A 27,413-nucleotide genomic window follows, 5' to 3' on the forward strand; every position below is an offset into this window, starting at 1 on the left:
ATTTTGGCATTCCAGTAAAGTCTTGTTACAGTGACAATTAGAATTACAACTTGCAGTCAAGTGAATTCATGTTTTTACTCGCATCTGCCCTCGAAGAACTGAAGAGAAGAAATTAACTGGAGAAAATTTAAACATCAAGGCAGAGCACTGAAGCACACCTACCTATTATATAAAATGTGCTTAGCAGCCCAAGAAAAAAAAATTCCTGAATATTTACTTTGGCAAGCTGTTTTGAACTTCTGAAATGAAATTAAACCTTTTTTTTTTTTTTTTTTTTTTGCCTGATTTAGTTTGAAATATCAAACAAATTTATTAGTAATTTGCAGGTTAAGTGCGCCAGTAGGTAGTTGGGAGCAAGGGAATGAAGCAAGGTGTTAAAATGATTTGAACTTTGTATACAACCTTACAAGGCTCAAATGATGAGCAACGCAATGTCGGGCAATGCTTCATTGCGATCAGTACTTATGATGAGTACTTATATATAAGTGACAGGAACGACTTCAAATATACAAAACATTTGGAAGAAAAACAAAATCTTCATCCCTCACACTGGAGTACACACATGAAATTGACATTAGAGTGTGTAAATAAATGTAAGTGACGTGGTGTGACATGCAGCCAAGTATGGTGACCCATACTCAGAATTTGTGCTCTGAATTTAACCCATCCAAAGTGCACACACACAGCAGTGAACACACATACACCATGAACACACACCCAGAGCAGTGGGTAGCCATTTATGCCCCGGTGCCCGGGGAGCAGTTGAGGGTTCGGTGCCTTGCTCAAGGGCACCTCGGTCATGGTATTGAAGGTGAAGAGAGCACTGTACATTCACTCCCCCCACCTACAATTCCTGCCGGCTTCAGACTCGAATTAGCAACCTTTGGATTGCGAGTCTGACTCTTTAACCATTAGGCCTTGACTTCCCCAAAAGTGTGTATGTTTGTATGTATGTATGTATTTATTTTTTTATTTCTTTTGAATGAATGAATTATTCCTTTCACCTCATTTTGGAGTCACCATTTCAGACTCCATGAAGTCCATGAAGTGAACAACAAAGCTTTTCACATAATAGATAGCAGAGACTGGCCAGCTCACATATGCTCAGCATTCACAGCCATTTTGGAGATTGCAAACAGCAATGCTGTAAACAATATATTAACAATCCAGTAGCATAATGATTTCCCTTTTTTTTCTTTTTCAAAAGATGAGAGTGATAAAGTAAAAATGATGCAGCGTGGATCAGGGATCAGTTTGACTGAAGTAGAAATTAGTTATTACCAACCATTAGCGGTACAGAGCTGAACTTCAGAGCCCTCAGGCTATTTACAGTCATTTTCGAGCACATCAGAGATGTGGAATTGGATGCTGTTCTCTGCCTCCTGTGCATGCTTGAACATGCCAAAGGCGGGATCATACAGGACATCTCTGTGATGTTGTGTTAATCAGCTTGAGGGAGAATAAGGACAGAATTATGAATGTACAAGTTCTTAAGTTGACAGAAAATCAGGTCAACAAAATGTTTATGCTTAAACATGAAGTCTAACATCATTGTTAAACTTCTTGTAAGTAATGGTATTGTATATAAAATTCAGAGATGGAAGCTATGTTTAATCTGACCCTTTGCATGTGCATGTAATGTGCAAATTTACTGGCACATTATTTTGCAGCGTATTATGTAAGGCATAGGTCTACTACTGTGCTATCAAATGAAGTCTAGCAACATAACTGCAATTTCATTATTTCATAAAGAGGGCAAGAATGGACATAAATGAAAGACTTTGTTACTGTATGTCTTGTGCATAGATTTCAATCAAACAGCAAGTTTAACATTTCAGTTTCTCATTTATGTGAAATGGTGGAAAGGGATTTATTCACAGTCCATCCTCCCTAAGAAGTGCATTTTCTGAAAATATGCCCAGTGTTTAAATAAATAAATAAATAAATAAATACAAATGTGCCAAATTTAACTCAACATTTCAGACCCCAGTAAGTATGGTGCAAGTGTCATTGCATCTTGAAGTCTTATCAAAGAGTTTTACTAAAACACCAGTACCCTCTAGTGGCAGAATAACATACTTGCATGTGTGTCTAACAATAATAAAACAGTTTACTTGAATTTATTATCACAGGCCTTATTATTATTGTTATTATTATTATTATTATTATTATTATATTCATCCACAAAAGTAAACACATGAATAAATGTAAACAATCATTAAAAGACATGATTGAGAATAATAAATCATTTTTGGGACATGAGATACTTTTTAGAATTTCTTTCAGGCAGGAAAATTATTATGTAACATTTAGGTGCAAAAATACACAAAAGTACTCCATAACTGGAAGCTAAAATGGCAAATATCTCCACAGCAACGGTAAATTTTCCAGGAGAACTGACATAAGCTGGGATAAATGTGATCCAAACAGCACAGAATATGAGCATACTGAATGTGATGAATTTTGCTTCATTAAAATTATCTGGCAATTTGCGGGCTAAAAAAGCCAGGATGAAGCAGAAGACAGCTAAGCAGCCAATGTAACCCAACACACAACAGAAAAGGGCAACTGAACCCAGGTGACATTCTAAAATGATCCGGTCGCGGTACAGCCAGGTGTTCTTTACTGGATATGGAGGTGCTGTGGTAAGCCAAGCTACACAAACCCCACCCTGCAGGACCGAACATAAGAACACCCCCAGTCTCTGCTGAGGCGGGCGAAACCAACGAGCTGTGTTATTACCAGGCAATGTAGCTTTAAAGGCCATAAGCACCACTAGGGTCTTACTGAGGAGACAGGATAGGCAGAGGGCAAAGGTCAAGCCAAAAGCAGTCCGTCTAAGAGGGCATGCCCAGCGTGATGGCTGACCCAGGAAGGTTAGTGCACATATGAAGCAAAGAGTGAGAGACATCAGCAACAGAAAGCTCAGTTCTGAATTATTAGCACGAACTAGGGGTGTGTCGTGATGGCGAAAGAAGATTGCAGCAACTGTCATCGCCGCAATTGCACCCAGAATGGCTATAGCGGCCAAGGCCATGCCAAAAGGCTCAGAGTAGGACAGGAACTCAATCTGCTTGGGAACACAATGGTTGCGATGCTGACTGGACCAGAAGTCTTCAGGGCAAAGAATGCATTCAACTTGATCTAAAAATATACACACAAACACACAGATAGAGACATATTCACCTCACTTTCATTCAAGGGAAAGAGATTTAATGGTGAGTATTTTGCATTTAACCCTTGTATGGTGTCAAATATTTGAAAAAAGAAAAAATTATATGATTAATTATTTTTTCAAACTCATACTCATTGGCCTTGGCTCATTTTCTGTGAAGAACATATATCAGAACAAATTTTCAATGACCACACACTGTACACCCCCCTCCCGGGGGTAATAAAAGAGTGGCAATTTTAGGCCCTGTGTATCTTCACTCTGTCCTCCTATTGTCTGGCACTGCTATTAGTATGGGTATGTGTGTTTATTTGTGTGTGTGTGTGTGTGTGTGTGTGTGAGAGAGAGAGAGAGATTGAGAGACAGTGTGTGTGTGTGTGAGAGTGTGAGTGTAAGTGTGAGTTTTATGTTTCTGTTTATATTGCTTGTAATTGGGATGAAATAAACATCTGTTGAGTATTTTAACACACACACACACACACACACACACACACACACATATATATATGTATATATAAATATATATATATATATATATATATATATATATATATATATTGTGTCTTGAATTAAAAGCCCAAAAATGCAGCGGGTCCACCAGACCCACAAACACTGGCTGAGTAACAAAAATATGAACACCATACAAGGGTTAATGGTTTAAAAAGGTTAACTGATGCAAACACTGTCACAGTATGTGTGTTTGTCAGTGTAATACCAGTAGTATTGCTGATGCTACCCTCTGCACAAAGCACACAGTCATAGCAGCATACAGGCTGACCCTCTCGTGTAACCTTTCTGTATCCCTGTGGACAGCTGTCAGAGCACACAGACACTGGTACCTGTAAGAAAGAGATAAGACATTATTATTTATATATATATATATATATATATATATAAGGTAAAATTAATGACAACAGAAAAACCCACAGAAAAAAACATAAATTAATAAAAATGATAAGAACTGATAAAAATCATACCATTAATACAATGTGCATAATTTTGAATAAAATGTCTGCTAAATGAATATATTTAAAAATGAAAACAAGTATTATCAAACACCATATAAAATAAGTGAAATCGTCTAATCAGAAAAATAAACAGTATTTAATTTGAGGATGAAACTACATAATTTTACCTTGTAAGCTCCCCCATGCCAGATGATTTTGTCCTGGTTAAGCATTAACTGCTGTGCTGTCAAAAGAGAGGAGTCAAAGCGACCTACTGTAACATATTGTACCGGACCTTCATCTGCCTCTCTCTGCCAGTTAACTATGTCATATGACCCGACAGGGTCTCCATTCTTATCAAAGTGGATCACATCTCCAAATTTGTTAGTGTAGTTCACTTTCTTCAGGACCTCAACAACCTGGAGAGGATTAATGCACAGAACATATAACACAACATAAAACAAACAAACAAAAAAAACATGACATAATGTGTGAATAATAATGTAAAAATACTCAAATTGATAAATACATGTTTAAACAGAAATAATAATAATAATAATAACAACAACAACACAATGATAAACATCACAATACTATGACACATAAATGCTTCTCTTAAAGGTTACATTGACACATGTAAGCAAGGTATTGCTGTACCTGCCACGGTTGTAGATTATGGATATCAGAGCACTGCTGTGTCAAAGCAGACCCGTTCTCTCTTTGACACTGAAGCATGTTATGCAGTGCATGTGCCACTGTGTAAATAGCCTTGTGCATGTTATATGTCACCCTGAGCTCAGAAACATCATTATAGATACTGTGAGTGTCCTGGACCCTCTCCATGCCAGTACAGCTGTGGCTGTAGTGCACTGGATCAGTTGTGGAGGGAGTGGGAAGACTTGTGTTTACTGAGCACTGGAACTGTGTTTCCCAGAACTCCCTTGCAAAGGCATTGTAAGGCTCAGCCAGAGGCTGTATGCTTTCAAGGAAGTGTTTGAAGCCAGGTATCTCAGCTCGGCGGATGGCAAAGCCAATGGTACCACTAAGGGAGGGGTAGTTTTCTCTAGCAGAGATGAGAGTGGAGGTCACCCAGGCTTCACTGGCCACCCACTGCTTCCCGGTCACATTCTGCCGGACTATTTCATCCACTACTGGTTTGATGTCCTCCTCGATGGCAAAAACCACCAAAACACGTGCTGTAGACTCTCGTATAGTCCTGACAATATCTTGCAGCTGTTGATGAGTTGGCAGCTTGGGTATGATTACTCGATAAGCCACACATACACCCAAACGTGTCACTGCAGTGGTGAATAGATCTATGCCAGTACGCCCATAAGCATCATCAGCCCCGACTGTGCCCACCCAGGTCCATCCAAAGTGCTTGACCAGACGAGCAAGAGCACTGGCCTGATTAACATCACTGGGAATTGTGCGAAAGAAATAAGGGAACTGGTGCTTGTCACTCAGGCAAGCACATGAAGCAAAATAACTCACCTGAAGCAGAGATGTGGAAAGAGACAAAGTAGTAAACTCAGAGAGATTTTCAGTGGGAAAGCGTATACAAATACAGAATTCCTTTATTTCAAGTAATTTTGTCTAGCTGAACTGCCCTCACCAGTGGGATACGGAACAGGTTGAGTAGTCTGGAAATGGCCATTGACAGGGTAGATCCAGAGTCTCCAATAATGATGGGGATGCTCGGGGAGAAGCACTGCCCTGAATCGCTCCTCTTCATAGGCTGAGAAACTACTGATAATGCGGTCCTCAGTGACAGAGCAGTCAGCCCACATGTGTCATATAGCTGATAGCCCAGTGTGATGTTTGGCAGGAGGGTAGGATTTCTGTTGATCTCCTCAATGAAGAAGATCATTGCCTGAGACCAGCGGAACACTCGCATGTTAAACTTGATGAAATATCAGATAGATGTATCACACAAACTAAATACACACAATATATTAAGCATATGAATACATATTTATATTTGACACCATAAACTGCTGAATAAAAATAATCAATTTTGTAGTTTGATATAATATTTTTTTTTTTTTTTTTACCCCCTACATTTCCTCTGGTCTGGCTGACTTCTGTAGTTTATCTCCTGGTCGATGCCTTTGGAGTGGATGGGAAACATCCCAGCTAGCACAACATGGCCCTCCTTATAGACCACCGTTGAATCTAGGTCCTTCCAGAGTTTACAGTCTGTCTCTGAATTGCTTTGAATGGGGTAGAGAAAATAAAATACCAAATGTACAGCCTGGAGAACTGGCATCTTCATCTCGATCTCTGCACAGTGTTCTGCTAAGCCAACTGGAAACTGGGGATCTGGGTGAAGGACTTTATAGAGGTAATGTACTGAAGGTGCTCTCTGCAGGGACATGAAAGGAGACACACAGACACTAGTCATATTTACACATACACAATATACAAGCACCACAAGTGCACATAAATGGCAAGCAGATCATACACCTAACAGTCAAATTTATTGATGAAATAAGTTCATTTCACTTGCATATTACTGAAAGTTTACTGCACTTAATAGAAAAAGCTATATGAACTGTATTTATTATTATTATTAAAAATATTAACAGTAAAATTACTTTTTTTTTCATTCTGACAGAAAAAAACAACAGGGAAACTGCTCTTTTTAAATGCTACTCTTTTGTTGACAACAGATTTATAAACCTTGAGAAGATGTTTGGTGTGTGGTGCATTTTCAAATGCACGTTATAAGTGCAGAGAGAGTCTGTGAGCAGTATTTACAGTGAACCACACCAAGGCACTTGTCTATATTTTTGGAAAGTGATGTCGATCCAGGATCAACAAAAGTTGGAACATGTCTTACTTGGCAAAATCACGGTGACCAGTCAGATGCATAGCATAGGTATCTGAGAATAGCTGTGTTCCTAACTTGGTTTGGATGTCCCTCTTTCATCTGAAACTGAGTTCCACATTTCTGCCAAGCTATGTGAGTGGCCCGGGGTGTCAGTGGCTAGGCCCCTTTCTGAAGAAAGGCATTTAGTTCCCCAAAGTGTCTACTAGAGGACGTCTTGAAGGAAGAATGTCTCGGGTCGCACATGTAATTTATAGTAAATACTATAGTGTATATTATAGTATTTACAACACTTTGTTAATGAATGCTACAGCATACTGTAGTATTAACTATAATGAAACTGTAATAAATACTGTAGTACTGTAGTTTTTACTACAGCAAACTGTAGTGTGTATTATATTATACCCAATGGCTGTAGAAAACTTAGTACAGTATTGGGTAAAGTAATTTATTTACTACAGTTGTTATATTACCACAGCAACTATAGAATTACCACAACAATTTAATTCAAGTACTATAGTATGGTTCAAAAACATTATAGTATTTACTATAAATTACTATTATGTGTTTTTTTTTTGGTCAACGACCAAAAAAGTTTCACAGAATTATGAACGTAAGTTATCTGAAACTTCAAGTTCAAGTCCAGTTTATTTTTAAAGCACATTTAAAAACAGCCACAGGATGACCAATGTGCTGTCCAAATTAGAAAAAAAAATAAAAGATTAAGTACTCAATAGCAGCAAAATAGTTTAAAACAAAACACACATATAAAGTACACTAATAGTAGCAAAACAGTTTAAGACAGAACACTCTTATAAGCTAAAAGCAACAGAGAATAAATAAGTTTTGAGACATGACTTGAACACAGACAAAGTGGAAGCAGATCTAATATAGAGTGGAAGCTTATTCCACAGTGTCGGGCCGGCCACTTCAAAGGCTTGGTTACCCCTCGATTTTAGCCGGATTTTGGGTATCTGAAGGAGGAGCTTATCTTTGGATCTAAGGCATCTGGTGGGGAGGTAGGGGTGAAGTAGATCGGACAAATAAGAAGGTGCTAAATCATTTAATGAATTAAAAACCAGTAATAACATTTTAAAATCAATTCTAAAATTAATTGGAAGCCAGTGAAGGGATCTCAGAAGGGAGGTAGCATGATCAGATTTCCTCTTTCCCTTCAGGAATCTCACTGCAGCATTATGAATGACCTGTAGGCATGCCGTTTGGGACTTACCGTAGATATACCAAAGTACAGGGAATTGCAATAATCCAGGTGAGAGGTAATAAGAGCAAGGAGCTCCAAGGAGCGCTTAGGATGAAAAGATTTGATTTTTGATAGAGATCGAAGAGAGAAAAGCTGGACCCAATGACCGCGCTAATCTGCTTGTCAAATTAGAGGCAACTATCTACCATCACACCTAGATTCCATACTTGGGGAGAGATTAATTGATTTAGAGATTCAATGTCAAGGTAATTTTTTGGCCTGAATTCTGAGGAGTTAAAAACATTGATTTCTGTTTTGTCTGAGTTTAGACTTGGCAAGCCAAGTTTACACATCCTCAAGACATGCTGTTAGGTTGCCTAGAGAACTGTTATTTTTTCTAGACACAGGCATGTAGATTTGCATATCATCAGCACAGCAATTAAATGAAACATTATGTTTCCTAAAAATGGAACCCAAAGGGAAAAAAAGGAGAAAAAAGGACAGGAGCTAAATTTAATTAAAAAATTTAAACCATCTTAAAACAGCCCCCCCAACCCAATGCAATGTTCCAGCCGAGAGATAAGGATTGAATAATCGACAGTATCAAAAGCAGAGCACAGGTCTAACATTACTAAAATGACAGAGTCCCCCGAATCTGTTGCCATATAAATATCATTGAGAACTTTTACAAGAGCGGTTTCTGTGCTGTGCAGTGATTTAAATCCCAACTGAAACTTCTCAAGAATATAATTGTCAGTCAGGAAGGTCTGGAGCCGTAAAAACAAATTTTTTCCCAATGTCTTCGAAATAAATGGCAAAATGGAGATCGGACGAAAATTTGATAAAAAAGAAGGCATCAAGTGAGGGTTTCTTTAGTACAGGTGTAACCGTGGCAATTTTCAAACTAGATGGTACTAACAAAGATATGTTAAATAGCGACACCAGCACCAGATCGACAGTGTCAAATATTTGTCTCAAATAGTAAGGCTGTATAGTGACATGCGAACTAAAGGAGGGTTTGAGTTTAAGCATCACTTCCTTTACATAACGTAGAGAGACAGGATTGAAAAAAGTCCACAGGACAGGTGAAGTCATCTCTGTTGGTATTTCCTGATTGAAGATCAGAAACTGGGCCCTCAAACTTGAAGCTTTATTGCCTAAATAACTAGAAAAATCCTCACAACGTGTCAGAGACGGGCAGTGAAGAGAAATTACAGCGGGGTTTAGAACAGAGTTAATAACAGAAAAAAAAAAGAGCTTTTGGGGTATAGTGATATTTCTGAATTTGTTTAGAAAAATAGGAAGCCTTGGCTTTCTTAACAGCATACTAGTATGACGATAGGCAATTATTTAAGATCTTATAAGAAATCTGTAATTTCTTTTTTCCACTTCCTTTCTGCTTTTCTGCATGCCTGTCTCAAGGAGCGAATACTATGATCAACCCATGGCTCCGATTTAGATGTAGATTTTGGCTTAAAGAGCTTAAAAGGAGCTGTAAGTTTTAAAGTATCTGTCCATGTGGTATTTAAAACAATATATACTTGTTTTGCATACTGGAAAACCTGTCATATCCGATGCTGTATGTGTGGCTTGGAGCGCTTAAGTTAAAATACTAAGTGTGAAATAAAAAAATTTTATTTTAAAACATGTGCTTTTATCATTCTGTGGACAAAATCCTGTGAACATTGCCCCGATCGGAAGCTGTATATGCACATATACACATATTTCTTTAAAAATCACAAAATTTGAAAGCTGATAGTCCTGAGACCTTGTTACATATCAGAAGTAACCTGAGCCTGTATTTATCAAGCTTCTCGAAGTGCCATTTCAGGCTTAAGTGTTGAGAATCCATTAAATTTACTCCTACTTTCAAACTTAAGTAAAAGCAAGTTATCAAATTTCTTAAAGCTAAGAATCACTCTTACTCTCCCAGTTATTTAGGACAGCTCGAGAGGTCTCTCAAGTGGTTAGGAGTTGCCAGTAGGGGCTTGTGATGGCACTAAGGAGACAGAGACGTGCACAATTTTTTTGAGATGGTCCTCACTGTAGAACACAAAATCAAGGGGGCGTGGTTGGATCCAGATCCAACTCCTCCCATCTACATATACCTAAACCTACCCGTCTCCACCCCCTGATCCCTAAACCCACCCATCTCCACCCCTAAACCTACCAATCTCCACCCCCTAGATGTGGATCCAACCACCCCCGCTGGACCTTGTGTTCTGCAGTGAGTGGCTACTGAATTTTTCAGGAGAGGAAGAATGTTCTTGAAATATTTGATGAAGAGCAGTTAATCAAACTGTTACATTTTCTAAGTTATTCAAACAGAAAACGAGCAAAGAATATTTAATTACCAAAGAACATCATAAATGACTTTAATTATTTATTATTTAGCACGATCATTATATGCTCTTTAAAACACTCCCGCTATAATCAGTGAAGCTACCTACACAATATCATAAATAAATCTCTTACCCCTTATTTACACTGCACACATCTGAGGTGCGTTACGGCTCCGACACAGCCACTGGAGCTAATCACGTCTACTGACCATCAAGTTTCTGAAGTGGCTTTCCGCGCTGAATCACTAAAGCTTGGCGCCTATATTTTTAATGGATAATAATCCATGTCATCAAAGAAATCGGCAACAGGTGATATCTCTGGCTATCGTCGATACACGATACTATAGTATACTGGCACAACCCTAAATTAAAGGTTGTGATGATGATTCGTTTCCTTACCATAATGTATTCTATTTAAAATTCTTTATTGTCAAATGCCAGTTACTCAAAAATAATTTGCAATTGTTATTGGTTCAATCCCTTCAGGTACTCGCATGCTATTTAAAGGTATTGATAAACCATTCTACTGATTCAGTGACTTTTGATGTTACTAAAACTTATATTGGTAAAACAGTTTTTTCAGTAAATCCCAAAAATAATAATAGAGCCATCCGTACTCTTTTCCAAAGAGAAATTGTTACTGTACCTTTTTTTTTTTTTGTCTCATTGGGTCTCTTTATTGAACAGAAAATTGATTAGAAATTAGATTAAATAAGTTTCTTATAAGCTTATTCATAGAATTTATCCAGCAAATCATTATTTATAAAAAAAAAAAGAGAGAGAAATGTATATTGTAAATTATTATTATTATTATTATTATTATTATTATTATTATTATTATTATTTTAAATGAATATGAGGAAACTGCCTTGCACTTATTTTGGCAATGTACATAATCAGTTACACTATGTCCAAAAATTTATTAGCTTATATACTTCCCAAAGAAGTTTAAGACCTTCTTAATTTGTACTCTTTGGCATTACTGACTATCCTGAACAAGAGAAACAGTATTTTTTACTTAATTAATTTACTTATTCTATTGACCAAATTTCACATTCATAAGTGTAAATTTACCCCAAAAAAATATATATATTTATTTGATTTTATATATACTTACACGTGTATGTATATCTTGTATTTTTGTTTTGAAGTTTTATACTTTCCTCCCCTTGGCAACTGTTTTTGTTTGTTGTAATTTGTCCTTCTTTTTTTCTTTCTTTTTTTCTCTTATTTTAATGCTGTTTTCTTGATAACATTGTGTGTTGTAAAAGATGTTAGAAACACACGTCACTGTTGTCATGTGGTGAATTTGGTCAATCGTGAAACAGCTGTCATCATCAGCACTCCTACAGTCGCTCTTGAGAAACTGCGCCAGCTGAGTCAACCTCTTGAAACGCTATCGCAATACGTTGATGTCACACGTAACAGTGACGTTTTGGACAAAATTTCTAACTGGCATGCATTGCTTCAATCAGCCGGCGATAGGTCTGCGTGGTGCTGCATGAAGTCGAACCATAGACTGTATAAAAACACGTAGTGTCCATGGCGTCACCTTTTGAATCCTGAAGAGCGTTTTTGAAGCTCAAAGTTGGCGGAGTGGGCCATCGACATCTTGGCAGCGCGTCACTGCTCAAATGGGCAAAAAGGCGGGAGCTGGTTGCTGAAGCCATGCCCACATATCTCGACAGCAGTGTCAGCAGCGGCAATCCACCTGTCACTCAAGTGGCCACGCCCTTAATTATGCAGAACTTTAAGGCTTAATATAATCTAAACGGAGTTATAAAAACAATTCACCCCCCTCACAGTTGTCATGAAGGGCAAAATTAGCTATATAGACCAAAATATTATTTTTGAACCAGGCTGTAAACATGTTTTTTTTTTTTTTGCTGTAAAGAAAATTTTTAACATTGGGAGTCTATGGGATTGACTCCCTTTTGCAGCCAGCCTCTAGCGGCCAGTTGACGAATTACAGTTTAAGTTACTTCCTTGTTGGCTTCACGAGAGAGAGCGGGAGGTTGCCGCTTGAGTCGAACGCACCTTATGACTGACATGACCAATGAAATCATTAGAATCAGCTGTGGGGCTGAGTTTTCGTTTGAACTGGTTTGGGGAAAAAAGTCACGCATTTGCAAACCTAAACCCACCTTGTACGTACAGACATGATATGCCATCAGCGTTTTCCATTACACGATTGCAGACTGAGCAAGAATTGAAGGTGTTATTATTGTAATATTATGCGCTTTGTACTGAAATGTAATCTCACCAGTAACACCCTTAAACACTGTTATCATGAGCAGCTCACATAAAAAGATCACAGCATCACATCAGATTACAAATATTTATAATTAGGCTACAATGTGATAATCAGGCTTAATCATAACACATTCTGAGACATTGTTAGAATTAATTAAACAGTTACAGACCAACTGGCGAGCAATTAAATGTTATTTTATGTGTTTTTGAATAAGATTAATATAAGGTGAGATCTGTTTATTGTTGTTATTTTGGGATTTAAAAGGAATTCTGATATGCATGAATTTTTGGGTGTTACCATTTGTGCTGAAGAGTAGAGCATGTTGTTAAGTTGAGGATGGGCCAAAGCTACAGTGTCCATACTGCTTTGCTTAAATATTGTAATAGCACATGTTGATGCAGTGATAGTCTCTTTTTGTATGTGATTCAGGCTCTTAGCTAGCAAACTAACATAGCTATACAAGAGAGTTAATGTTATTAAATGAAATTGTTTTAATCAATACAGCTAAGTTTCAGCAACATAAAAATTAAAATTGTATTTTAGGAAATATTATTTAAGTGAACTCATGAAGTTTACAGTACTGACAATTATTGGATTTTTGTTGACAGCTACTTTGACTATGGGACAGGCCACATTCCCCTATGTTTCCTTACAATTTCAGCAGTATCCTTTTCAAATAATAATAATAATAATAACAATAGTCGCTTCCTTAGAATGACCTAGTGACAATCATAATGTTTCCAGTGTTGTCACATGATCTGTCTTTAGAGAATAGAGTGTTTATTCCTCTCCTGATGAAGAGGCAGATATGATATGAACTTGATTGGAAAAATGTGTGGTTGAAGTGAGAAAAAAATAAAAGAAAAGAAAAAAATAAATGTGTAGTTGTTATTGCTGTGTTCAATAAGTGAAAGAGTATGGATGTTTACATGTTTGCTTTTTTTTTAATTATGACACGTGGGCTTTTTATGCTCAGGGGACATAAAACAGTCCTCTTTCATTTCATCACAGTATAGAATAAGCACTGACAGAGAAAAGAGAGGATGGGGTCTTACAACTGAAAGGTTAGAAAGAATTTGACTTGTTTCAAATATTAATGCTGTCTCAATCACGTTTATGTGAATGCTGGGGATTCATATTCTTTCATATTTGCAGGACAAAACTATTAATTAATTAATTAATTAATTAATTAATCTATTTATGTTGATGCATAAAAGTTTATAAAAGTACAAAAATCCATTTAAAAACAGTTTATTGAGGCGTTCAGTTGGAAATCAAGGAAAAAATACTGTAATTTAAACAGTGAAAATTATTTATTTTCAGTTGAGTCAATTAGCATTTCAATATTTTCTTTCTGAGTTGGATTTGGACATCAAATATCTCTTTGTATTTTTCTCAGGTTTAAGTAGGATAATGTAACACTTTGGAGTGAAGATACACAGTAACAGGCCATAACTGGAGGCAAGAATGGCAAAAATCTCCACAGCCACTGTGTACTTTCCTGGTGAACTGACGTACGCTGGCACAAATGCAATCCACACAGCACAAAAAATCAGCATGCTGAAAGTAATAAATTTAGCCTCATTGAAATTATCTGGGAGCCTTCGAGCAAAGAAGGCCAGCACGAAGCAGACAGCTGCAAGCAGGCCAATGTATCCCAGCACCAGGGAGAAGGCCAGCGGAGAGCCCACATCACATAACAGAATAATCCGCGCAGTTTCATGAGTCATGAGCATACTTGGGACAGGAGGTGCCACACTCAGCCATGTGCAGCAAATCACCACTTGCACAGCCGTGCAGAAGAAGATAATGCCACGCTGTTGTAGAGGGCCGAACCATTTCATTACATTACTGCCAGGTAGAGTGGCTCTGAAAGCCATGAGTACAACCATAGTCTTCCCCAGGATGCAAGACAGACAGAGAGAGAATGCAATGCCAAATGCAGTGTGGCGAAGCCCGCAAGACCAGGATGTGGGCTGCCCAATAAAAGCTAGTGCACACAGAAAACAAAGCCACAGTGAACTAAGAATTAGGAAACTGAGCTCGGAGTTGTTAGCTCTGACTAGGGGTGTGTGCCGTTTAATGGCAAATATCAAAGCAACTGCGAGTGTGAAACAAGATCCCAGCAGAGCCACAGCCAGCAAAGTGATGCCCATTGTATCGCTGTAGGAAAGGAAATCCACCAGCTTGGGGACACAGGTGTCTCGTCTAGTATTGGACCAAAACTCAGGCAGGCACTTTTCACACTCTAAGGCATCTGAAATAAAGCATAATATATATTTAATAAAGAATACAAAAGCTGTCCTCCACTATAACGATGTATTGTTCACAGTAGCAAAATATATTTTAAACTTATCTCAATCAATTTCTCAAAATGATAATTTTGTTATACACATAAACATCAGCTGGACAGAGGTGATTTAGGACACACCTGTCTGATTGCTAACCTCCCCAGCTGCACAGACAATGCAGTCAAAGCAGCAGAGAGGAAAGTTTGGCCTGGTAGCTTTTCTAGTGCCTGGAGGACAGCTGTTGCTGCACACAGACATAGGGACCTGCAATTCAAAGAGAAGACCAACTACAGAGATATACATCATAAATTGATGTGCAAACACAAGAGCTACAGGGAGAAAATGGATACAAATATCCACATCGAATACCGAAACCTCTCACAGATAAATAATGATATTATACTGGAGCAGTACTTGTTTCTTGTTTCCATTCCAGATTATGTTTTTCTCTTCAATCACTAGTTTTGGCTGCATCGTTTCATCAAATCTCCCCACAGTGGCATACCGCACCTCCCTGTTGCCACTGAGCTGCCAGTTAATGAGATCATACATGGCCACAGGATCTCCATTGCCATCAAACTTAGTCTCCTCACCAATGTTATTAGTAAAGTGAACATGCTTTAAATAATTCAGGAGTTCATGTGTATGAGTGATGTGATGAGACACAGAAAGTGAAAAGGAGAATAAAATAAAATAAAGCAACAGTTGTAACATTTAATTTTATTATCTAATCTAGAGAACATTAATTTTAAGTCACAAAGCTTACAGATATATAGGTGAAATTAAGGGATAAACTGTGACTTTTACCTGCCATGGCTGTATGCTGCTGGTGTTGGGGCACAATCCCCCAGGGAAAGGTCCTTTGCCTGGTTCACAGTGAAGCATTGAATGCAGAGCATTAGCAATGGCGTACACTGCCTTATAAACATTATAGGAGATTCTGAGCTGAGATACATCTGAGTAGATGTTACCAGTTTTGGCCAGTATTTCAGAGCCATTACAGGGGGGTCTATAAGAGGAGGCCTTATTGCTTGTACCTAGAGAACACTTAAACATCTCCTCCCAGAACTGCAGAACAAATGGATCCTGTGGGTATTTGGAAGGATGTAGCCGTAGCAGGAAAGGCTCCAGGCCAGGGATATCAGCCCTGCGGATGGCATAGCCCATGGAGCCCTGTAGGATGGAATGGAATTCAGGAGTGGAGAGGACAGCTGCTGTTATCCAGGCCTCGCTGGCCAACCACTGAATATCAGTGAGGTTTTGCCGAAGGACCTCCCAGAAGAGAGCTCTTGCATCTTGCTCTAAAGCAAAAACCAGCACCACACTTGTTCCTGATTCACGGATCCTCTGTACAATCCTGGAAATCTCTGTTTGGTCATGGTTTTTTGGGATAATTTCATAAAAACCAATACATGCACCTAGTTTAGTCACCTCATCATTAAAAATTTGAGCACCACCACGGCCATAAGCATCATCTCCTGCGAATGTGCCTACCCAGCTCCAACCAAAGTGTCGCACCAGCTGTGCAAGAGCATCCACTTGGAAAAAGTCACTAGGCATAGTCCTTAGAAATGCAGGAAACTCTAATTTATTACTGAGACACGCACAGCTGGAGAAATAGCTTACCTAAGGAGAGGGGAAGAAAGTAGAGAGCATAGCATATATGACTCAAAAACATGAATGCACCTCCACAGGCGCATTAAACATTCACAACTCACCTGTGGAACATGAAAAACACCCAGAAACCGTGCAACCACTAGGGATAATGTTGATCCTCCATCACCAATGACAACAGGCACCTTGCCTCGGCACTCTGAAATGCCTGTGCCCTCTTTATTCCCATTCATCAGGGCCAAGGCTGTGCGGAGGGCATGGAAATGGGTACTGCATGAATCATAAATCTTATAACCTAAAGTTAAGTTGGCTAGGAGTTGTCTATTTCTGTTGATCTCCTCTATGGCAAAAATCATGGTCTGCATCCATCTAAAGGTTCGGAAATTAAATTTTCGGGACAAAGTAAATTAAATAAATATATTTGTTTTAATGTTCAACATATTTCTGCAGTAAATGGTTAGGGTTAGGTACTGTTCACAGTGCTTAGCAATATATTTAACTAAGAGAAAGAGAGAGACAGTCTAAAATTTCATTAAGAAGCATAGAAGAAAAAAGAAAACACCATAAAATTTCAAAGTCTCAGTGATAAACCCAGCATTGTAATATTTTGTGATAAGACTCTATTGAGATACTGACCCTGAGCACTGTGTTGGATGTGGCTCTGCAGTAAAAGATGAAGGAGATTCCAGTACAGTGTCGTGCAGAGAAAAGAGGGCACCGATCATGATGTCTCCTTCTTTGATCAGCACAGGCAGATCTGAGGTGCTGCGGATGAGTCGACAATTCTGAAGGAGCTGTGAAGAGATCAAAGTGCTGAGCAATAATGTCAAACACACATGCACACTCTGAAATGCCATCCTTTCTCTGTAGGCTTCACTGCTTGAACCAAACTATACACCACTTTAAAACTTCATTGTACACACGGACGGAATTACAAAATAATATGATGCCAGTATTTACAGATGAATGAACACACATTATAGCTCACTCTTGCTAACAGTGCGCACAAGAATCAGCTAAGCCCACCTTTATACTGAACTCTGAAGCAACCACAGATACGCTTACATTAACCATACACATTCTCTGAGGGAATTACTCAATGGAAAGAAAAGCTCTCTCAGAACAATAGACTTATTTTAAACAGTCCTTCATATGTATATATAAATACACACAGATACACAGACTTAACTAGAATAGAAACAATATGAAAGAAATTTTCTTTATTATTATTATTATTATTTTTTTTTACCCTGCAAGATTATTTAATTAATCAATCTCATAAATCTGTTATTGCTTTGGAATGAAAAGTCCAAATTACAGAATAGGGAAAGTAATAGCACAACATAATTCGTTACAAAACATAATAATTGTCACAATAACTGCCACAAGCTATGTTTAAATACATACACACAGAGGGAACTGGGGTATTCTAAATTGTAGCTCCAGGCTATAGTTTTCATTGTCTTCACATTAATATTACCAGGAGACTGCTACTGCTGTATGCTAAGAGCACCCATGATGAGCTCTCCCAGTATTCTTAGTGTTAGATTACAGCATGGTATATAAGAGGTTATTGTAAAATGCTACAGGATTTAAGTTTTGGAGAGGGTTTGTAAAAGCATAATTTTTTATCATCACCAATTAATTAATTATTTAATGTTGATATTATATATGTGTGTGTGTGTGTGTGTGTGTGTGTGTGTGTGTGTGTGTGTGTGTGTGTGTATCTTATATTAGTTTTTTGATTACATTTATATTGGCTTAAAATTTATTTAAATGTCTGAAATACAGACAGCAGTGAAGTTGAATGAATTTGAATAACATTAAAAACATTGCATTAGTCTACATAGCAACAAATAAAAATAAAATATTGCACTGCAGATGTTTGCAATTGCTCCACTCATTTCAATAGAAAATGAGATTTCTTGCTGAAAACTTGCTAATAAAGATACATACAATGATATGACAAAGCTAGTTGAATATTAGATCTCTTACTACAAAAGCAATTTTTGTAAATGACATGATCACAGATCATAACCCACACATCCTTTGTTTGACTGGCTGATTACATTATTTTTATTTTATTTATTTATTTATTTTTTTTAATACATAACATACTAGTACAAAAAATGCAAAAAAAATAATGAGAAAATGTATTGTGTACAACAATAAATTAAAATAATAAATTAATAAATAAAATAAAAATAATGAAATAATGAAAATATATATAAAATAAATAAGAATAAGAATATAATCATAAGAATAATAATGGTGATAACTAAATAATAAATGAAGAGGAGAATTTTAAAGTCTATTCTCTGAGAAATCGGCAACCAGTGAAGGGATCTAAGAATTGGAGTGATGTGTTCATGTTTACGACAGTTTAAAAGAAGTCTGGCTGCAGGCATTTTGGACAAGCTGAAGTCGTGCAATTTGAGATTTAGATATACCGCAATATAAAGAATTGCAGTAATCTAGACGCGATGTAACAAATGTATGAACAGCCATTTCTAGAGTTTTTGGAGTGAGAAAGTTTTTGATTTTAGACAGTAAACGAAGCTGATAGAAACTGGATCCAATAACAGAAGAGATATGTCTATCAAATTTTAAGTGTTGGTCAATAATAATACCTAGGTTCTGCACCCGTGAGGATCTAAAAACGGATAAACTTTCTAGCTCAGGGCTTATACACTGAGAGTTCTCATTAGGACCGAAAACAATTACCTCGGTCTTGTCCTCGTTTAAGAAGAGGAAATTTTGGGCTAGCCATTAATTTAACCTCCTCTAAAAATTGGAGAAGAGAAGTGATCGCAGTGGAGTTGTTTTTCTTAACTGGAAGATAGATTTGAGTGTCATCTGCGTAGAAATGAAAAGACACACCATGTTTTCTTAGAATAGAACCCAGAGGTAGCATGTACAGAGAGAAAAGAGAGGGAGCTAAAATAGAGCCACAGGTCAGAGGAGCAGGGGAAGAGAAAAAATTTCCCAGTTTCACTAAAAACTTTCTGTCAGATAGGTATGACTGAAACCATTTCAGAGCGTTTGCTTTTAGACCTACCCAAGACTCTAATCTAGATAATAGTAAGGAGTGGTCTATGGTATAAAAAGCAGCCGATAAATCTAAAAGAATAAGAACAACAGAGTCCCCGGAATCAGTGGAGAGGTAAATATCATTTAACACTCTCAAAAGGGTGGACTCAGTGCTGTGAGCAGACTTAAAACCAGATTTGAAAAACCTCATAAATAGAATTACTAGTCAGAAAGTGTTGAAGTTGATTCAGCACAATTTTCTCTAAAACTTTTGAAATGAAAGGCAAAACAGAAATTGGACGAAAATTTTTTAGAACAGTGTGGTCCAGTGAAGGCTTCTTGAGTAGAGGAGTGACTGTAGCAACTTTAAAGTCGGCTGGAACAGAGCCAGTTTGGAGACACTTATTAATAAGAGACAGCAAACTTGGCCCAATCGAATCAATAATTAATTTTAAAAATTTGGGGTGAATGATATCGCTAGAACAGAATGAGGGTTTAAGATTGTCAATCACCTCCTTCCGTTTTTGACTTCCAGATTTTGAGGCATTTTCACATCCTCTGTCAAGTTGAATCTGGCGGCGCTATAAGTGAAGTCAAGCTGTTTGTGTTGCCTTGGTTACTGGATACAATTTGGGCGGACTGAACCATTTTATGATAATCGAGAGGGTGGAGAGGGGCCCACGGACGTTTGTGTTTCCTAAACAAATAATTTTTTTTGACACCAGGAAACAGCAAATAGAATAATTTAAAGTTAATAATTTTTACTATCAATTTTTTTTTTAGCACCACAATTTTATTTATAGTCTTTAACAACATGAAACCAACCAAATTAAGTTTAAATTTCAATATTTAATTGTTTGCATTTCTGAAACAATATGTTGAACACCAAAGTTGTAGCCTTTCGATTTTTGAAAAAGGTTGAATCTTTGAACATTGGCAAAGAGCATGAATGCATGTACGTACAAAATTCTGTTTCAAGTATCTTTCTCTATGTCACTATAAATGCCTCTCTGCCAAATCAGTCTCAGATTTTAACAGTTATTGTCATCAATCCGTTAACTGTCATGGTTCGCAGGTCTGTGGATTCCTTCTCTGTTGTGTATGTGTCTGTGGGCATGTGTGTTTTGCTGTCACCTTCCTTGCTGGCCAACTCATGATAGCTGACGTAAGGGAAACAGGTCAATTTAGCTCAAAGGGAATCATTTAAGATTTTAAAAGGGAATTTGAACAGAATCACTGTTTCACGGCTGATCACTGAAACGGCCAGCGATTCACTGAACGAGCCGTTTAACATCAAATCTGCGCTGGATATTAATATCCAAAGTATATTGAAAACACTATTAATTAGCACAGTAACAGGATCGGCAGTTTAAGACATTAACTTGTGAGCACAAAACACAAGATACTTCTCTTTTCAATATAAATAAGGCTTTATTAGATAAATCTAAGACATATAAACTAATCTAACACATAAGCACACGCATTCACACATTCACACAAGTTGCAGGAGGATAGAACGTTAGGAAAGAGTGAGTTTAAGAGAATGAAAATGTTAAATCCCAAGTTTACAGCAATACGTGAAATTGCATAGACATGAACAACCATTTAATCACTTAATTAACCCTCGCACTGAGTTCCTCAATGAGGTTAAAATTATATTAGATAACACCAGTACAGATGTGAGTCTGGAGGTTACTTGCGTTGCCTGTTTAAGGGGGTTTCCTTTTGTTGTCGCTGAAAAGGGGGTTTCCCGAAGTTGCTGATTGGCTGGAAGTTCAGTAGTCGTTGAAGTGACGTCTTGGGAAGCCCGTGGTTGGGCGTTGGCTGAAGATGCGGAGTTGTGGGCTGGTTCGTAGTTTCAGACGGGCACGCGAGGTCAGACTCGGAGACACGGCGTTACAAAACTTAAAACAGAACACGAAACTCTCAAACGGAAAAGAAAAGAAGTAAAGTTTGACGAGACTAGGTGGTGTTTCTTCTCATCGTGGCGAAGTAGCAGCAGGCGTGCAGGCCGAAGCACGCTGGAACGGCGCTCGAAGAACGTTAAAAGTGATGACAAAGCATGACTAAAAGCTAAAGCTAAAAGCCGGCATGACTGATAGCAAAAGCTAAACGAAAGCTAAACGCTAAAAGCCAAATTTGATGGTGTCCTGAGTATTTAAACTGGCCTTTTGGCCACACCTCAAATGTTGTCTTGACCAATTAGATATTGTCTTTTCTCGGTGTGTTGCATTGTTTGTCCCACCCATTCATAAATCATATGTTATCTTATCAAGCACGAGGTCCGAATTTTCCCGCTCTTGCAGGGTATAATTTGGACATGATTCCTATAACAAGAATATGATACATTTGATAAATAACTGATGGTCAGAAACGTTTCAAGCAAGAAGATTCGAACACACACATACTAAACATGAATATGATCCCTTAAGCTATTCAAGAGTTATTTAAAAAAGGACATACACAATAAGTGATTAGAAACATTAAAGTCAAATGTGTGGGTTACAGGTATAAAATGGAGTTAAGCAATGGACTGATATCCATTTAGAAGTCTTTTTTGAGTTCATTTTGGTGCATATATGCAGTGGAAGGCATTCTCTGTGCCATTCTGGGGAGTAAGGATATCTCCTGTGAAGACCAGAGGGGTTAACAGGTCTCCTTAGGAATTTCAGTCTGGTTCTGCTAGGTGGGGGGAAGTCAATCCAACGATCTTGTTTACTCTCGTGGCTTTACATGTGAGGGTCAGACTGTCCATCTCTTCGATTACTTGCCCCAAATTAGACAATCTCTTCTTCGAATTGAAATTGTCAATAATTGTTCTAATGGTGTTAATGTTGAAAGCTGTTCTGTGAAAGAGTTGGTTGGTTATCAGACTGTGGTGCTAGGAGTTGATTTACAACATCCTGCCTTTCTGTGGAATTCGGCTCATGTTTCAACCAGGCTCCCGATCGAATCTTTAATTTGTCTGGTTCACGCTACATATCCCCCCTTCGATCGGCGAGGTGTTTAGCTGAAGACATCGTCGATCGCTGGGAGAAACAAAGGCAGAAGAAGCAGACAAACACAGCAAACAACAAGACAACACCTCCATGACAGTTACTGTACTGGTGCAGGCATCAGGTTATTTAGGTACACGTGGTTAAGTTCAATTAGTCAATGTAGTTTAGTACATTGAGGATAGTTTAGATCATTTTGGAAATCGTTGTTGTATTTTGATTCGCCAATCAAATTTGTGGATAACTTTGTTTGGTTCTTCTAGGTTGTCTTAATTTAAACGTTTACCATTAATTTTCTAGTAACGTCATTTGCAATGAAATGAGTTGACATATCATGCATGGAGCTCTCTGGCTTCCATTCAGTTTAGAGTGGCTGGCGGATATTAGGTGTGGCGAGTCAATCCTAATATCAGACCTTCGACCCTTGCAGGGTGTCTAGGTGTTTTCACCTACTCAGGAAAGAGGGGAAAGAGAAGGATAGGTAAAAGAAGAACAAAACAAAACAAAGCTGCTGTGGGTTTTCCTAGCATGGCTTGAGCTAGGATGTCATGTGCAGCTAGTGTGTCATGTACCTTAACTTAGTGTCAGATGTTATAACCTATTGTGAGGATGGCTGCATGTTTCTTCATGGAGGGTATATGTAACTTTGTTACGCTAAAATTTGGATATTCTACCTGTGGGAAGAATATGTTTGTTGAATGTGTTATCAGTAGATGTGGTTACCTCTGGGTGTAGGTAATGTTGTGTGTGTTAAAGGTGTAGTGTATGTGTGGTCAGATCTGTTTCAGTCTGTGTTGTCTCCCCCCTTTGCTTGTATGTCACTGAAGACTGGCTCTCTGCATCCTTGGCTTGGATGAGGGCGTGTCCATGGTCTAATGGGGGTCAGTCCAGCAAGGCAGGAAGTTCTTTAGCAGACAGTCGGAGGTAGTTTGGCATGGCTGTGTGAAGCTGGGTTGCAAAACTTTGTCTCCTATGTTGCACTCTTCTTGTGGTGCCTTCTGGCTGTGGCAGACTTTCTGACCTTCTGTGCTCTGGTGGTTGCTGTTGCACAGACAGGGATGTGGTTCTTGGAGCTGGAGTTCATTTGACAGTTTATTAGTGAGCGTTGGGTGACTGAGGTGATGTTTTTTAGTACCTCAGAATTTTCATCAACGGTTGGCCGTGAAGACTTGTTCATTCCGGGTGGTTGTTGAACAGGTGCTTGTCATCTCTGATGTGGTGCGTCAGGTGATCACCGGCCTTCCGTTCTGTCGCTGGTCACAGCAAGCATGACTCAACTTTGTGGTCATAAGTGTGAAACTGATCTTGAAGGAACTCTTTCAGTTGTCTCATGACTTGTTCCATGTCTTTTGATGGTAAGCTGTCATGTTCTTGTGAATACTCAGCACTGTGCATGTCTGAGTGGTGCTGAGGTGGGTTTCGTTGTCGCTTACCCACATGACTTGCTCTTGGATGAGACAGGTGATTACCTTTGGATGTCTGGTTAGGTTTCCAGTTGTTCTTATCCTTTTGGTTTCTTGAGAAGCGTGGCTGGTCCCATGGATTTTTCCAGCGGTTGGGCTGAAAACGGTTGTGGACATGGGTGTCACGTTCTCTGTGCTCTTGATGGAAGACTCTGGTGTTGTGATGCCACTGGGTGTCGTCCAGTGCAAGGCTTGAGTCTTTTTTTGACAGAGTTCAAGAGTGTGGAGGTTTTGTTACCTTTCTTTGAGGCCATCTTCTGCTTGTTATAGGCCTTCTGTGTTAGGTCACGCAACTGTTGGATGGTCATGGAGTGTGGAACAGGCCATGACGCCTAGATGGTGGCTGACTCCAGGGTGCAGATTCTTTAGGAAGAGGCTTTTGAAGTTCACATCCTCTTCAAGGTCAGGCTTGTTGTGTGCACCAAAGTAGGCTTGTCGGAGTCGGTTGTAGTAAGCTTGTGGAGTCTCTTGTCGACCTTGTTTGGTTTCCAAGGCAGTTAACAGTCCATGTTCAGACTCTGGGTCTGTAAACTCTTTAATCAGGACCTCACGAAGTCGCTGGTAGTTTGACTTTGTTTGACTAGGCTGTCGATCTAGGAAGTTTCGTACCTCTGGGCTGGACGTGGCTCTAAGGATGTATAACCGGTCTCTGTCAGTCACATGAGGTCTCATTTCCAGATGAAATTCGATATCTTGCAGGTAAGCCTGGATGTCGTGGCCCTCTGTGGAGTTCGGGTTGAACCTGCTGATGTTTTCAGACAGCTTGTTGAGGTCTTTGATGGTCATCCCGTGTGCAGCTCCAAGGTCTTGGACGGGAGGTTTTCTTACGTTGGCAGGAAAGGTTTGTGTGGCGAAGGCAGGTGAGGTTTTGAGTTGTGGCCCTTCACTCCTTTCGTCATATGCCAGTTCTTGGACGTGGGACTCTGCTTTGCTCAGCAGTGATGAGGCTAAGAGATGTTTCTCTTTCCTTGGCTCTTGTTTATGCTTGTAAGCATATTGGAGTTCTTTTCTGACCATGTAGAGCTCATCGTTGGTATCGTCTAGTTGTTGGGTCAGATTGTCCATTTCAGTTCTGTACCTTTCAAGGTGGTCTTTCAAAGCACTGATTTCAGAATTCTTGTCTCTGACGTCATTCTTGGCTTTCTCTAGTAGCTGTTCAGCATACTGGAGTCTGTTTACCAGGTCTCTCTGGGCAGCTGTTGCATGTTGCTGTTCGAGCTGAGCTGCTGCCAGGGTTGCTTGGAGCTTCTTAACTTGTTCCGTTGTTTCCTGCTCCCTCTCGTTGGGTGCTTTGAGTTGATCTTGAACTTTCACTTCCAGCTTATCTATGCGATGTTGAGCACGTGACAGCTCCTCTTGAAGGTGGGTGATGTGCTTGTCGCTCAGTTTCAGCTGGGTTGTGAAGGCATAGCTTAGGGAGCTGGTGATCTTGACTAGCTCCTCGTGGTTGTTGTTCTGGCTTGAATCTTGTGTCAGGAATCTTCTCAGGATTAGGATTATTATTAAAAATAATAACAGTTCAAATGTCTTGGGGGTGAGGCTGTCGGTCATGCCTCTCAGCCAAGTGTACACTTCTTCCCCATGGGTGATGGGGTCTGCAGTCTGCGGCATGTTTGCACGCTGGGGAGAAGAGAGACTGACACAGATCTGTGTGGAGTAAAGCCTATGTGTGGTGGGACAACTAAGTGTTGTATCAGTGATTGTGAACCACTAGTGAAGTGTGGTGATGACTGTGCTGGTCTCAGGGTGTCTAAGTAGACTAGAGATGTGAAGACTTTGTCACTCTAATGAGGATGAGGAAAAGAGAGAAAGAGGTGAAAAACTAATTCAATGACAAGCAACAATTTCTGTTTTTCAAATGAGGAAAATTATTTTTTCCCAATTAAATCTTATCAAGAAGGTAAACAATATTATTAAATCTCTTGTTTTGGACAAAAGAATACAATAATAATGCTGATATCTCTTTCCTTAGTCTGACGGGATTGACACCGTACACCTTACAGTTGGACCGCTCACCAGGGAGCTGCGAAGGCGACAGTTGTTCAACACGTATTTCTATTAAATTGATCTCAGCATTGGATGAGATGCTAAAACTTGCGTTTCCAAATGTAGGGAGGTTAGGAAGAACAAAGGAGGGGTTGATTACAATCAAATTCATAAGGGTGATTCGTCTTCTCTGACAAGATTGCGTATTTCATTCACTTAGAATTGATTGATGGTTCTTACATGTCCCTACAAATGTTAAAAGTGAAGAGGAAAGGAAAGGAGAGAGAGGACGGAGATGGTAAGTCTCAGTAGTGGTTATCTCAACTACGAGGAGAGCGTTGTTTTAGTTGCTGCACAACTAATCAAACAAAATAAACTTTAAGTGAAAGAGAGTTGTCTTTCTAATTTATTTGAACTCGTAGTGAGGGATAACAATGTCTCCTTTTAGGACTCTGGTGTGTCGTTCCCAAGCTAGGATACACAGAAATTAAAAAGTAATAAATGGGCAAAATAAGCAAAAATTTAATTAAAGGAGAAAATCTATAAATAAAACAATAGTGGCTAAGTGTATAACCAAAACAGGAAGCAAGAAGGGTTAAACGCAATAAAATAAGTACAAGTCTGAATAGAATGTATTCAGATGGGTAATAAATAAATTAGGTAGAACAAGTTTACTTAAACTTTCAAAGTTCAAGTGTTGTTCGTACCTAAAATAATTAAGCCCAAAAAGAATACCAGAAGTAATGATCATATGAAATGATCTGAGAGGGAAATTTGAATGATTCAAAATCAATTTAATGTTTTAATTAAATTTGAATTTGAGACAATTAATAATTGTGAGTCAGTATTTCCCTTTCTAGTAAAATGCCAATAAATGGTATCGTGAGAAATAAGAGAGAAATAAGAGAGAGAAAGAGACCAACAAGTGTTAGTTGTGATGTTTAAAGGGTTAAATCACTTTAGCGTTGCCCCATACAGACACTGTATTCAACTACTGGATGTTATTGCTAACGGCTAACCTTTGAGGCTAGTGGCTTTAGCATAGACTTCAATGTAAATACAACTGTTTCGTTAGCTTAGCAACACCGTGGAGTTTGTTTACATTAGTGTCGATGCGCTGCGCGTGCGCAGTTCGAAGTTGCTCCGGAAGTAGGTTAAGACTTCCGTGTCACGGTCGTAACTGTGGCAACCAAAAACAAACTCTAGTGGACTAGCACATGAATCGTTGCATTGCAAGTACAGTTAAGCATGTTACGTGAAATGTTGGCGCATTTCAACACTGTACAA

The 27,413-nt window shown here is 38.7% G+C and overlaps 2 protein-coding genes across 2 annotated transcripts; both read right to left on the reverse strand.

Moving 5' to 3' along the window:
* Positions 1-2,245: 2,245 nt before the first annotated feature.
* LOC109090878 (extracellular calcium-sensing receptor) lies at positions 2,246-6,468 on the reverse strand. Its single transcript, XM_042743795.1, has 6 exons — positions 6,174-6,468; positions 5,735-6,023; positions 4,777-5,613; positions 4,308-4,538; positions 3,888-4,011; positions 2,246-3,144 (listed from the first exon to the last, which is right to left on the reverse strand). Exons 1-6 carry the CDS (start codon positions 6,392-6,394, stop codon positions 2,246-2,248), a joined length of 2,601 nt encoding a protein of 866 aa, XP_042599729.1. The 5' UTR covers positions 6,395-6,468.
* Positions 6,469-14,086: 7,618 nt separating this feature from the next.
* On the reverse strand, positions 14,087-17,648 carry LOC109090888 (extracellular calcium-sensing receptor-like). The gene is made up of 6 exons (XM_042743390.1): positions 17,288-17,648; positions 16,756-17,041; positions 15,847-16,663; positions 15,452-15,675; positions 15,178-15,301; positions 14,087-15,003 (listed from the first exon to the last, which is right to left on the reverse strand). Exons 1-6 carry the CDS (start codon positions 17,506-17,508, stop codon positions 14,087-14,089), a joined length of 2,589 nt encoding a protein of 862 aa, XP_042599324.1. The 5' UTR covers positions 17,509-17,648.
* Positions 17,649-27,413: the final 9,765 nt, after the last annotated feature.

The sequence above is a fragment of the Cyprinus carpio genome, chromosome B18, assembly GCF_018340385.1.
Source record: "Cyprinus carpio isolate SPL01 chromosome B18, ASM1834038v1, whole genome shotgun sequence".
In the NCBI taxonomy this organism is placed as follows: Eukaryota; Metazoa; Chordata; class Actinopteri; order Cypriniformes; family Cyprinidae; genus Cyprinus; species Cyprinus carpio.